Genomic DNA, 17,987 nt, shown 5'->3' with positions numbered 1-17,987 from the left:
TTCTGCAGTGGTCCTGATGACTGGGCCTCCCCTCCATCCCTCAGCAGCACCCCCCACCCCAGCTAGCCCGGAGAACGGAGGACCTAATCCAGGAACACAACCAGAACTCCTCTGCATGGCAGCGCACAACACTGCCGCTCAGCCACTGGGACAACCCCCATTTTTAAGGCTTTAGATCACTCTTTTTAAGTTTAAAAGAATATTTATTGATGATCAATTGATAAAATAATGAAACATTTCAGTAATGCATGAAACAGACCCCTTTGGTTCAGTTAGTAAGAGCGCAGGTTAGTGAATGCAATCCCTCCCTTTGCGGGGTCTGGAATGGCCATCCCCCTTGACAGCCTATAGAGAAGCTCGAGGAGCAGGCCCTTGTGGTTTGCTGAGAGTTAGGAGGTAGTGAGGAGTTTGGCTTTAAGTTTGTTTTTCAGGCCCAGTCAGAGGAGCCAGGCAAACCCTGCCCGGGGAGACTGACCAGGGTGAGGAGGAGTTTCCTTATCCAGTCCACTCCCTGGCTGGTTGGGATTTTCCTTCTGGGTATTTTGTTGGGCTTAAGATTTTAAGTGGTGGGAGCCTTAGGAGCCCTTATACACCACCTGGGCCCAAGGCACGGGGAACCCTGTGTCTGGAGCTATGCAGGTTAGGAAAGACCTGCCCTCCATACTGTCCACGAGGAAGAAGGTGTCAGGGACCTGCTGCAAGAAGAAACACCGGTGTTAAATTTATTTAAGGGGAAAAGATTTTAGCCCAAATTTTAAAAGACCGGAGTGTGCAAAAACCGGGGGATACGCATGTGGCCGGGCCGTGAGCGCACCAAGCACACTTTAAAAACGGCCCAGCCATGCGCATATCCCCTGGTACATGCGGAAGTGCCAGGCTCCTGAAAGGGGGGGGCTGGGGGTGGGGGCCGACCATGACAGCGGCCAGCGCACACATGTTATAAAATCGCTGTGTCCATGTGTGCGTGCGGGTTTTTAAATTTACCCCTTTGATTTCAAGATCCAGGAGGAAGTTTTGGCTACCCATACTTCCTGTTTGAAGCAAAGAGAGCTGCTTGCTTCAAGGGGATCCCTTCCAGCAGGGATCCAGAGAGAAGAAATAAAGAGACTGTGAAAGAACCAAGGAGATCCAGAAGATCTGCTAACTGTGAGTAGGGGAAATCACAACTTAGTGGGAATATACATCCGGTGCTTTCACCACTCGAGAGAGAGAGAGGAGAGAGAGAGAGAGGAGTTACTCTCTGTACCATAGACTTTTTACCAGAGTGGAAGGAGTTTTTGACCAAAATAAAGGGGCCCTGCTGCCTGGGAACTCCACTTAACCAAGCCCTGGAGGGTGGATGTTTCCCTGGCCCCGGTGTGTGAGTCCTGCACAGAGGGAGAGAGAGACTATAAGAGAAGAAAACGAGAATTCTGTGGTGCTGCAGTTTGAGTTGTTGTGCCATTCATTATGAATGTTTGAACAGTAGAGACTTTGGACACTAAATCAGGGACTGCAGAGTATTTCTTTCACACTCACTGCACCCACTTTGAGGGCAAGTCCCCTCTCTCAAGGGAACACAAAGGAAAAGGAAGTGTGTACAAAGGACACCCCTGTCACATTGGGCCTGAAAGTAAATCTTTCCTCCAACCTACAGAGGATCCGGCCCTGGGAGTAAGGAAGCTTGTGAGAGTTAGCAGGTGAGAGGTTCCCGTCCCAAAGAGAAACAAATTCTTTTATGGCCTCACCCGTGCATTTATTTTATTTATTTATTGATTGATTTTTATATACCGACGTTCGTAAACAAACATCACATCGGTTTACAGTTGCTATCAAATGCACAGTTAAGAACATTTGCGTTTCCAAAAATAAGAAAATAGTCATAAATACATATAATTCATAATAAAATCAAATAAAAGAATATAATAATTCTTGGATAGAACATTTAAAATTACTAGAAACAAAGAGATGTTAAAATAGAGACCCGTGCTATACAGTTATGGAAAGGCTTGTTGAAATAGCCATGTTTTAACGCCTTTCTTAAATGTCCTAACATTGGTTTCAAGCCTTTAATTTTGCGGCAAGGAGTTCCACAGTTGTGGCCCAGCGATGGATACAGCTCTTTCTCTGACTGGACAGTATTTAGATGCGCTGATTTTGAGGATGGAATTGGTAAAGTCCCATTGTCTGCTAATCTTCTGGTTCTTTGTGGGGTGTGGAAATGGAAAGCTGCAGTAAGCCATTCAACCTTATCTTTGTATAGAGTCTTGTGTATTAAAGATGATGTTTTAAACTGAGTACGGTATGTGATAGGTAACCAGTGCAAGTCTTTCAAGATCGGAGTTATACGTTTGGTCTTTCTAGTGTTGGTTAGAATTCTCGCAGCTGAGTTTGGAAGAAGTTGGAGCGGTCTGATGGTTGAGGCAGGCAGGAAGGCCCAACAATAAAGCATTACAATAGTCGGTTTTAGAGAAAATGAGGGCTTGCAAAACTGTCCTAAAATCTTTATGTAAAAGGGGTCTTAATCTTTTTAAAACATTTAATTTAAAATAACCATCTTTTATTATGCTATTTATCCACCTTTTTAGATTAATTTCACTATCAAGGAGAATTCCAAGATCTCTGACTTCGAATGAGATAGGATATTTTTTAGAAACTTCCAGTACTTCTAGCTCTTTTTGTTTATTCAATTTGTGGCAGATAAAGAGAACTTCCGTTTTTTTGGAATTGAGGGAAAGGCTCATTTGTGTTAAAACATTGTTTATTGTGGAGAGATAAATATCCCAGAGTTCTGAGTGTGGATTCGATGGAATTTGTGATCGGGATTAAAATCTGAACATCATCTGCATAAATAAAATGAGTTAAACCAAGACCTGCTAAAAGCTTGCACAATGGAAGCTTATAAATATTAAAAAGAGTAGAGGACAGTGAAGATCCCTGAGGGACACCATGAAGTAGTTTAATTTGATCTGACTCTTTGTCATTTGTTTTCACTTTGTATGATCTGTTTGCCAGATATCATTTAAACCTGTTGGGGCAGATTTTAAAACATACGCGCGGGCGTACATTTGTGCGTGCAACCCGGTGCGCACAAATGTACGCCCGATTTTATAACATGCACACGCAGCTGTGTACATGTTATAAAATCAGGGGTCGGCACGCGCAAGGGGGTGCACACTAGTGCAAATTGCATGCGCCGAGCCCTCAGGAGCCCCGCTGGCTTTCCCCGTTCCCCCCCCCACCTTCCTCTCCCACCCTCCAGCCCTAAAGAAACCCCCCTGTACCTTTGTTTTAGAAGTTACGCCTGCCAGAGGCAGGTGCAACTTGCGCGCGCTGGCCAACTGCCGGCGCGCGATCCCCCTGTGCCAGAGTCCTCGGCCACGCCTCCCGGACCACCCCCATCCCGCCCAGCCACGCCCCCGGACCATCTGACTCTGACAGGCTGATGCAAAAAGGCGCACGCTAAAAACGGGTTTCCTAATATGAGCGTCTGGTTTCATAATGCACGCTTAGCCACATTTCCTGTGCACCCGATGCAATATTCAAATGAGAAAGAAATCGGAGCAGTGTGAAAAAGGCGCACAGAGGAAGAACTGTGCGTTTCTGGTGCTGAAAGGAGTTTATTGCATCAGGTGTCCATTGCAATGGGTGTCGAAATTGTGCGTTCATAGCAAGGTGTGCCTGTTCTGGTTATTTTTGCTGAAGTTCATAGATTTTGCTGATTTTAATGTTTGGGGTTTATTATATCGGGTGCCCACTACTGCGGGCATCTAAATTGTGATTTGTAACAAAAGTGTCCTTTTTTTTATCAAATCAATGTATATATTTTTTTCTCTACCGGAAACAGTAAATTCAAGAGTCAAAATGATACTAAGATGGAGGACACATTTATTGCAACACAGAGGACCATATTTTTAATGTTGTTTTATGAGCCCTTGACTGTGAGTTAACTTTATTCCACCTCCAGAACTGGAGTTAAATACCCCGTGTTAAAAAATGTGCGTTGGGTGCCCAGCTTTTGGGCGCACTGTCCTGCATCGGGCAGTAATTGCTAATGTCTTCATTTCCATTGACTTTACATGTATTGGGTGCTATCCAGTACATGTTTGTTAGGGTGTGTGTTTTATATGAGCTAATCTCCTTGCTGCATCACTGGCTAATTTAATACACACAAAACACGCACTCAACCACGAGTAAAATCACACGCCCAGCTGGATGCACCTTATTGCATCGGCCTGTGAGCAACTAGATAGAATCACTGTGAAACTGGAGGCTGTAATAACTCAGATTGACAGTCTAAAGAGTAACAAATCGCCGACCTGTTTCTGGAGATTTGCAACCTATCATTTAAAACAGTAGAAGTACCAGAAGACTGGAGGAGAGCAGACAATGTGACACCAGTTTGTACAAAGGGCTCCAGGAATGATCCAGGAATTTATAGACCAGTGAGCTGGACATCAGTGCGCCGGACATCAATGCTGGGCAAAAAGATCAAAGTTATTCCTAACAAGAAAAATTACTGACCACATAAATAGATATGGTTTAATGGGGAATACCAATTTACTAGATGTTTTTGAGGGTGTATACAGGGCCGGAGGAACCACTAGGTGAGCTAGGCCTGTGCCTAGGGTGCCGAGACTTAGGGGGCGCTGCGGCGGGCGGCAGAATTTTGAGGGGGCAAAAAGTGCCCTTTCAAAATTCTGCCAGCCCCTGACTCGCCCTGCCTTCCCTCCCCCAGTGCCACCCTCTCGACGCCCCCCTGGTAGTCCAGCGGAGGGCCCGGTAGCAATCTGCCGCTCCCGGGGCCTCGGCTGCCACTAACCAAAATGATGCCGGTGACATTTAGCCCCTACCATGTGACAGGGGCCAACTAATGGCACCGGTAGCCCCTGTCACATGGTAGGGGCTGAAGGCCACCAGCACCAGGGGCGGATTGGCCTATCGGGGAATCGGGCTTCCCCCGGTGGGCCAGTCTAGCTGATCACGTGGCCGAAGTCTCTCGTTGCGCCGATCTTCTTTCTGGTGGGAGTATCTGGTGTGTATGTGATGTGAGAAAGGAATGGAGCTTCTGTGTGTGTGTTTGTGAGAAAGGAATGGAGCTTCTGTGTGTGTGTTTGTGAGAAAGGAATGGAACTTCTGTGTAGGTGTATGTAGTGTGTATGTGAGAAAGGAATCTGCCAGTTTAAAAAAATGAAATGTGATAATACATATACCTCAACTTTGTGCTGGTAGCGCAACTTTTGAAAAGTTGGATGAAAGATGAAATTACTGAATTTTAAGCATCCCTCTTCTGGAAAATAAAATTTAACTTAAAGTGGGTAGAGACAAATACTAAAGAAAACAAAATTAAAGTATTTAAAATGTTCATCTCAGCAAATTCACAAATTTAAGATACTGATGCCAGGTGGGGGTTTTTGGGTTTTTTTGGAAGCATAATTTAAGCATGAAGACTAGAATAGTTCCAATCTGAAATGGTTTTGCTTTTTTTTTTTTTAATCCTTTAGAAAATGTATATTTTTAAATGACTAAGACTGGAATCTTCCCATTTAAAAGGGAAACTGACTAAGGATTTCTTTCTGTTCCATATCTCCCACATGAATAATCATACGACTGATAGTTTGAAGAAAGACACTTGCTTTATTGCCTGAAAGCGTAAAACAAGAGAAGCTGAACGGTGTTGGTGGCTGCCCCTTGGGAGGACAGAACCTGAAGGAAGGGTGTCATTTTGCTTTCTAATAGGAATGTGGTTTTCTTATTTAAGGGTTTGGAGCATCATTTTCACGTTTAGAAAAAGTGAAAAATCATGCAAGTCTGAAAGCAAGGTGCTTCTGTGAGAGTGTGATGTGTATGTGAGACCGGGAGGGTGCTTCGTGTATGTGAGACAGGGAGGGTGCTTCTGTATGTGTGTGGTGTATATGTGAGACAGGGAGGGTGCTTCTGTATGTGTGTGGTGTATATGTGAGACAAGGAGGGTGCTTCTGTATGTGTGTGGTGTATATGTGAGTCAGGGAGGGTACTTGTGTGTGTCAATGTGTGTATGCGAGAGAGATGGAGTATGTTTTTGGCTGGCTTGTGGCTATGAGAGAGGGCATGTGTGTGATTGAACCTGTTTGTAAGTGAGATAGAACATGTGGGTGATTGAGAGCTTGTGTGTAAGTGAAATAGAGAAAGCATGTATGTGATTGAAAGCCTGTGTGTAAGTAAGAGAGAGCGAGAGCATTGTGTGATTGAGAGAGACTGGCCAGAGAGGTGACATGTATATGTGTGAGAGAGACTGATCAGGGAGATGACATGTATGTGTGTGCTTGTGTGTGTGAGAGAGAAAGAGACTGGTTGGGGGGATGATTGGTGTGTAAGAGACAGAAACTGGTCCTTAGGGTGTGACTGGTGTGTGTGTGTGTGTATGAGAGAGAAAGAGACTGGTTGTGGTCCCTAAGGAAGAGGACTGTGAGGACAGCTTCAGCAGCTACTGCTGCTTCTGGTATGGCCTGCAAGGGAAAGGAGTAGGAGAACTGCTGAAGAGGGTAAGTAAAGGTGGCTTTTTAAGTTCATTTTTCTTGATTGACTACCATTTTAATTATTGGGTAGTATGTGATGTGTCTGCTGTTTGAAATATTTTATTGGTGTTTGGTAAAGCTTTCAAAATCTTTAATTATTGGATATTCTATTCATCAGCTATTTTGAAATTATTTTATTTGTATGATTTTATAATTATGATTAATGATTTATATATCTTGATTTTATTGATTTGTTTCACGAGGAATGGTGAAATTTTTGTTTTTCCATTGTTACACTGTATAGAGTCTGGCGTGATGCGTTTTACATTTCAGATTTTGTCTGCACATTTCTATTTATACTTTATGTGGCTTTAATCTGTATTTGGTGAGGGTTTGTGTTCTGCATGCAAAGACTGAGATGAAGCATTCTTTTAGCATGTGGTTTCTCTGTAGAGATCTGTAGTAGCTTGGCCTGTTCTGTTTTCCTGATAGGAGATGTATTGATATTTTAGATTCTGGTTTAATATTTGTGGTATTCTTTTTCATAGGTGGGGTTGTTATTCTTTGAGTGTTGGCAAATAGGTACTGTGTTAATATGGGAGGACCATGCCGAAATATATCACAATAGGCATGATGCCATATGAATTCCAAGATGCAAAGTTTTCTTGTTGGCATCACAACAGTGCATGAAATTATCACAATAACTTGTATATTAATTTTTTCTCAGAATGTCATTTTTCATGTAAAATATGTTCTAAATGCATAATTTAAAATTGTGTATGGGGAGGGGGTGCCAGACTGTAAGGTTTACCTAGGTGTATAATAAACATGTGTACAAAGGTAAGTCAGTAGATTTAGTGTATTTGGATTTTCAGAAGGTGTTTGACAAAGTCCCTCATGACAGACTCCTCAGAAAAATGGGAAGTCATAGAATTAGAGGCAGTGTCTTATTGTTGACTTGTAACTGGATTACCGATAGGAAACAGAGAGTAGGACTAAATGTTCAGTTTTCAAAATGGAGAAAGGTTGTTAGTGGAGTGCCCCAGGGGTCTGTATTGGGACTTACATTATTTAACATATTCATAAATGATCTGGAGAAAGGAACAATAAGTGAGTGACCAAATTTGCAGATGACACAAAATTGTTTTGAGTTGTTTAATTGGTAGCAGATAGTGAAGAACTGCAGAAGGACATTATGGACAAGGAGACTGGGCGTTGGAATAGCAGGTACAATTTAATGTCTACAAATGCAAAGTAATGCAAGAAGGGGAAAATAATTCCAACTACAAGTACATGAGTCTGGGTTCCGTGTTTATAGTCATCACTCGGAAAAAGGACCTTGGAATCCTTGAGGATATACCTTGAAATCTTTGGCTCAGTCCTAAAGGCAAATAGAATGTTAGGAATTATTTGGAAAGGAATAGAGACTAAAACTCAGAATATCATAATGCCCTTCTATAGATCCATGGAGCGATGCATCTTGAGTACTGCGTGCAGCTCTGATCGCCCCATCTCGAAAAAGACATAGTGGACATAGAAAAGATAGAGAGAACAATGACAAAAATGAGAAAGAGGATGGAAAACCTCCCTTATGGAGAAAGGCTAAACAGATTAGGGCTCTTTAGCTTGAAAAAGAGATGACAGAGGGGATATGATTGAAATTTATAAAATCGTGAGATGGATTAGGTAAATAGGGATCAGTTATTTACGTTTTCAAACACTCCATGAAACTAGCAACCGGCAGATATAAAACAAATCGTAGAAAGTATTTTTTCACTCAGCACACAATCAAGCTATGGACTATGTTACCGGAGGACATGGTCAAAGCAACTAACAGGGGTTTAAAAGAGGACTGGACAGATTCCTGAAGGAAAAGTCCATAAACAGTTATTAGCCAGGTAGTCTTGGGAAAGTCAACACTTATCCCTGGGAGTGAGATACAAGAAATAGATCAACTATTGGGGATCTGACAGGTACTTGTGACCCAGACTAGCCACTGTTGGAGACACGATGCTGGGCTTGACGGACCTTAGTCTGACCCAACATGGCACTTCTTATGTTCTCATGATTAGCTGTTCCAAAAGAGCAGTTCAATTATCCTTCTTACCTCAGAAACAATGGTGGAAACAAATTCTCTCTGGTCATACATCCATCCCTCTGTACAAGGCTCTGTGGCCAGCTCTGTGGCATTGTTGACTGTGATGTTGAGGAGATAACACTGTACCACACGGAACTGGTGGCACTTCTTGGGCTTCTGGTTTTTGCCCATGGGGATGTGAACCTGCAGGAGGTCTCTGTCTTTAAGGTTGGCACCACAAGTCTGGTTGGTGTCCGTGTGAAGCCTGGCACTGCCGCTGTGAAGTTATGCAGGTAGCTGTGGGATGCCACCATGTCTCTAAGAGCACCAGCCTCTGAGAGTGGAAATCATTCTATTGTCAGAGGCTTCCTTGTGTCTGGGGTGTGGGACAGGTCCCTGATGGTGGATGGGCTAGGCATTTGTGAGGGACTTGAAAATGGAGGAGGAACTGAGTGGTAGCCCAGCTGTGAGGAAACTGAAGGTGGGGGGGGGGGGGGGGGGGGGGGGGGGGGGAGTGCAAGACCCATTTCTGACACCTACTCACAGGCCGATGAAATAACCTGTACCTTAAGAGCATGTGCTCTGAATTTCAGCACACAGTTTTAAAGCAAACATTACTTTTTTTTTTTAATTCCCAATGCAGTAAACTAAAGCTATGTTAATGCATCGGGACTTAAAATGTGCAGTCAGCCTGGGCTGAACTCACATTTTAACTCAAGAGGGAAGGGGCTGAATGGGAGCATGTCTTGTTGTAGGTCTAATTTAGGAACATATCTTTTTTTGTGTTCCTAATTTAGAAGTATAATTTTTGTTAAATTTTAAAAGCCTGGTGCACATCAAAATTAGGGGATGCTCGTGTGCGCAGACCATATTTTAAAAATTGCTCATGTACACATGAGCAAGTAGCATGAGCAAGTAGCACATTTAAGACTAATCGGAGAAAATTCTTTTTCACTCAACGCACAATAAAGCTCTGGAATTTGTTGCCAGAGGATGTGGTTAGTGCAGTTAGTGTAGCTGGGTTCAAAAAAGGTTAGGATAAGTTCTTGGAGGAGAAGTCCATTAATGGCTATTAATCAATTATACTTAGGGAATAGCCACTGCTATTAATTGCATCAGTAACATGAGTTCTTCTTAGTGTTTGGGTAGTTGCCAGGTTTTTGTGGCCTGGATTTGGCCTCTGTTGGAAACAGGATGCTGGGCTTGATGGACCCTTGGTCTGACCCAGCATGGCAATTTCTTATGTTCTTAAGTTTTCAAAAAGGGGTGGGGTGTGGGCGTAGCCTGGGCAAGGTGTGAGCGTTTTGGAGCATGGCCATAAATAAGTACATGCCCTGGTGCTCACCAAGGTCCCCCACTGTGTAACGTTACTTCTGCTATAGATAACATGCAAGTTATAAAACAAAAGGATCCAGCCATTTCTGAAGGGTTTATAGGGTCTGGGGTAACTGGGGGAAGTGCAGACTATCAAACCGGCTGAGGGGGGGGGGCCTAGAGGACTTGGCTGTTAACTGGGTGAAGTGGTGGACGAACTGTAAAACTGGGAATGGCATGGGGACACGCTCCTTATAAAATCCCCCGACTTATATGGTAGAAGAGAGATTTGCACGCCCATGCATGTGCCCACCTAAAATTAGGTGCAAATGTGCATGCAACCAGCCTTTTTTTTTTTTTTATAACTTGCACACATTTACTTGCTCAAGTTATAAAACAGCCACATACCTGGGTGCGGGCCCATATACCTGCGCAAATGTGTGCCCACGCAGTGGTTTGAAAGTTACCGTCCCAAACGCACTGTTGAGTCTCTGCCTCTTGTCCTTGCGGGTAGGGGGGAGCCCCAGTGGTGGATCTAGTGTTAGAAACTTTACTCCGCCTCTGACTAGGAGAAAAGTTTCTGGCATTAAGAAAATGTCCCTCAGCCAGCACAGCTCTCTGTATTGGGAGGGAATGCTTAATGCCCTCCACGTGAGGGCGCTGAGCTGAGTGCATGTTTTTAAATGAACATTTTGTGGGTGTAAAACTCCTTCCTGCACTGGGAATAATGTTCACCTGCACAAAATGTGCCGGATTTTTAAACCTACGTGCGCGGGGTACATTTGTGCATGCTACCTGGTGCGCACAAATGTACGCCTGATTTTATAACATGCGCGCAGCTGCGCGCATGTTATAAAATCCGGGGTCGCCGTGCGCAAGGGAGTGCACACTAGTGCACCTTGTGCGCGCCAAGCCCTAGGGGAGCCCCAATGGCTTTCCCCATTCCCTCCAAGGCGGCTCTGAAATCAGAGCGGCCTCGGAGGGAACTTTCCTTCTGCCCTACCTAAAACCCCCCTAGCCTTTATTTCATAAGTTGCTCCTGCCTCTGGGCAGGCGTAGATTGAGCGCGCTGGCCAAGTGCCGGCGCGCGATCCCTTGGCACAGCCACTGTGCCGGAGGCCTTGGTCCCGCCCCCACCCCTTTCACAAAGCCCCAGGACATACGTGCATCCTGGGGCTTTGTGCGCGACGCCGGGCCTATGCAAAATAGGCTCGGCGCGTTCGTAACCCTTTTAAAATCCGCCCCAATGTGTGTTTGATGTGTGGGTAAAACCCAGCATTCAACTAAATGCACTTTATTGCCTGTCAGTGTCTAAATTCATCTCTCAGCAAACTCAGTGTGCAAGGTGGCGTACCAAAGAAAATATGCTTCAAGGCCAAATTTTGATGAAAGACCTAGCCAAAAACACTCATTACAGTTTGATTGGAACAGTTCAATTATCCTTCTTACCTCAGAAACAATGGTGGAAATGAATTCGCTCTGGTCATACATCCATCCCTCTGTACAAGGCTCTGTGTCCAGCCCTGTGGCATTGTTAACTGTGGTGTTGAGGAGATGACACTGAGCCACATGGAACTGGTGGCACTTCTTGGGCTTCTGGTCTTTGCCCTTGGGGATGTAAACCTGCAGGAGGTCTTTGTCTGTGAGGTTGGCACCACAAGTCTGGTTGGTGTACATGTGAAGCTTGCAATGGTGGCCTGGCACTGCCGCTGTGAAGTTTTGCAGGTAGCTGTGGAATGCCACCATGCAAACTGGGATCAAAATCAGGATATTGTGCAGGATCTGGAAATACCCTATGCCACCAATGGCCTCCAGCAAATCATTGAATCCCATCCCAAACTCCTCCGATGTGACCCAGTCAATTGCTTATGGCTTTATCCAGCAAGTGTGGATTCCAGTGCTAAGTGAGACTGTTGCCCTAAGGCAAGATGGTTGCTTCCTGGCAGGTAGGTTATTCACTATACTAAGCGCTTGATCAATTGGACATAGCATAAATGAGCAACAAATGCAAGAGTCTACTGCAGAAATTAGCAACTTTCCAAGCTCTCGATCCAATATTGAGAGGCTTTACTCTCTTTGAAGTGTTCTATATTCTATCATCCCTTGGAAATGTCCACTAAAAATTCAGGCTTCTGAGAGGATCATAAGGAATAATCCTTTAAACTGAAAGCTGCCAAATTTCTTTTCATCCTTAATGCTATGGACCTTACCCAAGTGACCTAAAATTTAAGAAAATAGCATTATAAAATGGAGGGAATACTCTCTTTCCTCATTTTATTTATTTAATAAAATATTTGAATAGCTTTCCAGATTTTCTTTAAAAATCAGCCAAAGCGATGTACATAACAGGAAACAAAACAATACATATAACAATATTACAATAAATAAAAATGGTAAAAATTAAAATAAAACAAAAATAAACATAAAACATCTAATTTAGCCAAATTTTGCCTTCCATACCTTACAAATAGTTTGTCTTCTCCCACATACCTCAGTTGTCATCAGCCATGTCTAATTTTCTCCAAAAAACACATTAGATCGTTTTCCTCTCTAATTTCCAGAAGTATCTCATTCCATAGTCTAGATATTACCATAGAAAGAGACTTCTGAAGCCTAACATGACCATAGGCCTTAGCCGTTGGAAGCTGCATGATGATGGTACTGGGACTATAAACTATTCAAGCGGTTCCAATTCAACCGATTTTTCAAATGTGAAAGATTCTTTCCTCTCAAGATTTTAAATGCCAATTCTAAAATCTTAAACTTACAACACAGCTTTATTAGAAGCCAATGTAGTTTCAAAAGAAAAGGTTCTGCTGCTGCCTGCCTTGAATGCCCCATAATAATCCTAGCTGCCATATTCTTTATTATTTGTAATCTTTGAATAACAGCACCTGACAAGCCCCAGTAAATAGCTTTTTCTCTCTCTGTCTTCAACCTCACCTCTCCAGGCAGCACTAGATATCCCTAGTTGGCTTAAAGGATGGAGAGACAACCTCAGCACCATTCATTGCCTGGCAGGGACCATCAGAATATCATTAGCCCTCTTCCCTCCCTCCTGAGTCTGAGCATCCCACATTCTGCATGTTATGTTCAATATGGTAGGAGAACACACACACAGAGAGTCCTTGAAATGAGAGGAGCACTCACTGAAGTCTATGGCCTCTTCTCTGAGACTTCCAGTATGAATGGAGATACTTCTGTAAGGAGAAAGTGACCAGTGGACATCAATTCATTTTATAATGAGTTTCATATTTTTGGGACTTTAAATCATTACTGAATTGGATTTGAACTGGTGGTCTTAGGGGTGCAAGGCTCTGCATCTTTGCATTCTTGCTTTAAGCCCTCCGGCTCCAAAAGTGACAGCGTGTACTGAATCTGTCCCCTTTGCCCCTTGACTTAATGGTATTAAAGTAACCAGTGTATTTACCCAGATGAGGTCTTCAGAGGATGTTCAAGGGACGTCACAAAGGCTACCCCCCTATGTTTTAGAAACTCTACTCCAATGTTCTGGAACTACTGTTTTAGAACAGGTGTTGCCAGGTGTTTTAGGGTAACCATTCCTAAGCATTTTCAGGGTAGTCATTTTCAAGCATCCCTATAGAAACTGTCTTGAGGTTCTTGGGAATCTAACCCTATACTTTGGAGAACTCACTCCATAAGTATTCTAGATAACCTCCCCCTAGTAAGTCTACTACAGTTTGTCCACCACTGGCAAATCTATTAAGCCTAATCTGCTGATTTAAAAGTTAGACTAAATGTTCCTGAAGCACAGGAAGATAAAATGATTCATACCTCAGAGATCATGTGATGCGGTGAACCTAGTGAATCGCATACACTAGAGTTCTGTGTACCACCCCTCTGTTTTTAATGTGACTTGCTTTTCAAACAACAGTTTTTCACCAGAATTCTTCATTCCCCTACATAACAAACAGTGCAGGGACAAATTTGTTGTGAAAGGAGACAAAGATATGACAAGTAAACCAATGAGAAAGGAAAAAGAGAAAGATAAAGTGGTAGAAGCTAAAATGGCCGACCAGCATCAATCTATGGGAGTTTTCAACATAGATGAACAGACGGTGCTTAAGCTGACACAGGCCATGGTCACGGCATTAGAGAACAAATTTGAAGTTATCAATACCAAATTCTCTGCATTAAAAGACTCTATGGGAGAAATTGGAAGGAAAATTGAAGTTACAGAGGAACGGATCTCTACTGTGGAAGATAATACGTGGAAAATAAGCACACTGGAAAAATTGCTGGCGACAAGCGAGGCCAAGTTAGAAGACCTAGAAAATAGGTTGCTATGCAATCATTTGAGTTTATGAGGTTACCAGAAAATATCCCAGAGGACGAGTTATTACCATTATTGGAAAACTGGCTGCCCTGAGAATTGAAAATATCTGAACTAGAGGGTAAACTAATTATCAAAAGAGTGCATAGAGTGCGGCAGGAACTTGCCCAAGAATTGTTATTGCACAATTCCTAAACTCAGCTCAAAAAACGTCAATTCTTGCAGCTTACATGAAATCCAGAGATCTTAAGTATAAGGATCACAAGATCCTGATCTTTCAAGATTTTTCAGTTGCTGTGTCATCCCAATGCAGAGCTTTCTCAGTGGTATTTGGCGACCTGGTAAATAAAAATAGAAGATTTGCGATGTTGTTTCCAGCAAAGCTGAAAATATGGAAAGATGGTATAGTTTACAGTTTTGAGTCTCCTGCACAAGTAAAGGAAATATTTAATTCCTGAATTGGATTACTGGATGGTTTTGATGCCCTTACACAGATAAATATGCAAATGACCTGAGTGAAATTTCAGCGATACAATGAGTTTGGGATACTACAATATGTAGAGTGTCAATTTTCATCTTGTTACACATTGTTATTCTTGTTTTTGTTTTTGATATACCACCAAGAGATGAGCACCAGAAATGCGACTGTGAAAACTTAGGAACCCTCAGTGGCTACGTAGCGGAGGCAACCATGAAAAGGTAAAGAAGGGACTTTGCTTCCTGCAAATTTTTTGAACTGCATCACAATGCCCTTTGGCTATTTTAGGATGTAAATTCAAGTCTCAGAGGCTTCGATATGAGACATTCAGGAACTGACTGTGGCAATCAATATATCTGGAATTTCACTGGAACCCTGATTTCTCATTGGCTGGGTTTGGTAATCTGAACATACATGCTGTGACTTGGGGACGCTGATAACTTCTTCAAGATAGAGATGAGATTTACAGTCTGACCTCTCTATTAAGGAGGCTTATTACCACTTTCCTCAATTCTGAGGAATAAGAATTAAAGGGGGAAGAGATGTGGGAATTAAAATGGGGAGATAATATTTCTCAATGTTGGTTGATTCACTGGTATTGTGCTTACATAAATAGAGGTGCGTGTGCGTGTCAGAGTGCGTGTGTGTGCCTGTGTAGGTGTGTGTATGCATGTGTGTGCGAGTGTCTCCCTTAGGTCACAGAACATATATAGGGCTTTGGTTCTGGTGATTGGGAAGGGGGGGGGGGTGGCACCCGTTCGCATGATTCACGGATTTCAGTCCCCTAAATAGGGGAATGGAAAAGAAGGAAGGTAAACTGAGGAGGGGGAGGGAGGGATGGCGGAAGGAGTGTTAAGTGTTTTATATGAGCTTAAACTTCAAGGAGAAGCAGAGAGGGCCAATAGAGGAGAAAAGTTGCATTCTATTATTTCATTATTATTTGGCTGGAGGAACAGAACTGGAGAAAAAGGGCTGGGGGACCACTAGTTTTAGATACAGGGTTAAGGTTTGAGACTGGCTATTTTCATTTTCTAACAAATGTATGACAATATTAGGTGCATTTCTTGGACCGTTGATGGTCTAGGTTCCCTGATTAAAAGAAAAAAGGTATTAACAGTGCTTCAAAGGCACAAGCTTTTCAGTGCACGTATTCCAGAAACACATTAGTTGGATGTGGAGAGTAGAACATTACATTGGGATTGGGTGGGACAATGTTTTTATTCAGCTGTTGTGGGTAGAAAGACTGAGTGGCAGTCTTATTCCATAAAAAGACTTTTTCCAACTTACTCAAAAAATTAGTGATCACATGGGAAGGGTTCTCATTTTAAAGGGCAAAATTAATGGCCGAGAATTGACATTATGTAACCTCCATGGTCCAAGTGATTACAAACATACGTTTTTTACAGACCTCGTAGGTAAATTATTATCAATTATATGAGGGCCTCTTATTATGGTTGGAGATTTCAGTTGTGTGCATGATATATTGATGGATGGGTCTTCTCGTGCTCTTAAACAAACAGAAGGAAAGGAAAAGGGAATCAAATATTTATGCAAAGAATTACACCTTTTGAATGTGTGGTGGACACTAAATCAGAGTGTGAAGGATTTCACGTGTGTCCAGAGCATATGCATCCCTTTCCAGGATCGATTACTTATTAACTTTAGACTTTTTGTTTTCTGATCTGCAATGCTCTGGATTGATCTTTGACTTACCCTTTGGGGCCAATTTTCAAAGACCGGCACGCACCAATAGCAGCAGATAACGTGTGAGGCTAGGCCACATGTGCACCAAGCGAATTTTCATAGCGGCCCAGCCATGTGCATATCCCGCTGGTAGGCGCAGAAGTGCCGGGCTGTTTAAAAGGGGTAGGCTGGGGCGGGACGTGGGCCGGCTGGGACAGCGCCATTTTGCGCTTGCTTGGTAAAGAGCGCGCCGGCAGCCAGCTGGTGCGTGGAACTTACTCCTGCTCCGTTCAAAAAACAATTGGATAGTTAGGATGGGTTTAGGGCTCAGGGTGGAGAGGGGAAAAGTGAGGAAGGTGAGATAGCGGGATAGGGAATTGGGCAGAGGCCCGTCCGAGTCGTTGCACGTGTGTTAAAAAATTCCCCCCTGCACACACACTTTTTAAGACTCAAAAATTAAACTAGCCCAGAGCTGGAGTAAAGTTTTAAGGCACCCCAAGCCTCCTACTTAATATTGTTCTGATACTAAGCAGGAGGAACTAGAGAAAGCTGCAACAACAAAAAAACTTGACAGCGGTCAGGTTAGGAAAAGGGAAGCTCAATTTACGAGCGTCCAGTTTCCTTACCTGCGCACAGCCACCTCTCCTGGTCGCTCGATGGCATGGACGCACTAGGGACGTGCAAATTATCCCCCAAGAGAGGGGATGTGCACGCATTCAAACACTGTGCGTCCAGCTTGGACGCACGTTTTTTTTGCGTGCACGATATTGCATCGGCCCCATAATTGCTTAATTACCTGAAGTGTTGTGTAAGCCTGAGAAAACACAGAAAGACTTTCAAGAGAAAGACAGAAAGTACAGAGACAGTGACTATTGGAGAAAATGAGTGAGCAACGAGTAATCGCAGACTTAGAAGCTCAAAGTCAATTAGCATCAGGCACAATAAATGCGATTCCAAAGGTAAATCCAAATAATTATATTAGTTGGATGTTCCATATCACAACTGCACTTGCTGCCAGCGAATTGCTGTCATTTTTAACCATGGAAAAGAACCCTCCAATACAGCTACAGCAGCAGAGAAAAATGCAGAAAATAACTGCTTTAAAAAGAACAATGGGGTAATGCATGTTTTACCATGTGCCTTGGAAGATGCAGATTTAGGTTTTCTAGTAAGCTTTCGACTGCAAAAGAAATTTGGGATAGTCAGGCTGATCTAATGAAAACTGATATTGAAGGTGAGCTGAAAAACTTGCAGAAAAGGCACAAAGTATGGCTGTGCAAAGGACTGATCAGAACGTATCTGTCATCTTATCAAGGGATTAGCACTCTAATGTCAGAATACTGTAATCTCTTTACATGTGAGGGAAAATATTAAAATGATGACAATTTCTCATGCTTTCAAAATAGAAGATGAATGAACTAGTTCTGAACATAACATGAACCAGGAAACTGTACAAAGCCAAAACTTAGCATCAATATCATGGATTCGGTTGTCAGCAAACCCAAAATATAAAGAGTGTAGCATGCAGACAAATAAACCACGATAGTAGCACATGATGGTATAAGCCTGCAAACCAACAAAGGGAGCGGGGATATCAAAGTTATAGAAGCAAAAGCGAAGTGCATGCTATCAACTGAACACAAATAAGATGCAAGGAAACAAAGT

General features: G+C 43.0%; 1 protein-coding gene across 1 annotated transcript in view; it reads right to left on the bottom strand.

Annotated features, from left to right (window-relative positions):
- LOC115097183 (solute carrier family 22 member 6-B-like) overlaps positions 1–11,700 on the bottom strand; it is a 32,707-nt gene extending 21,007 nt beyond the window's left edge. Inside the window, exon 1 of the mRNA XM_029612763.1 lies at positions 11,317–11,700. Within this exon, the coding sequence (XP_029468623.1) occupies positions 11,317–11,700 (384 nt within the window). The remainder of the gene's footprint in view (positions 1–11,316) is intronic.
- Positions 11,701–17,987: the final 6,287 nt, after the last annotated feature.

This window comes from Rhinatrema bivittatum, chromosome 8 (genome assembly GCF_901001135.1).
Source record: "Rhinatrema bivittatum chromosome 8, aRhiBiv1.1, whole genome shotgun sequence".
Taxonomy (NCBI): Eukaryota; Metazoa; Chordata; class Amphibia; order Gymnophiona; family Rhinatrematidae; genus Rhinatrema; species Rhinatrema bivittatum.
This window is presented reverse-complemented; position numbering and strand designations above follow the sequence as displayed.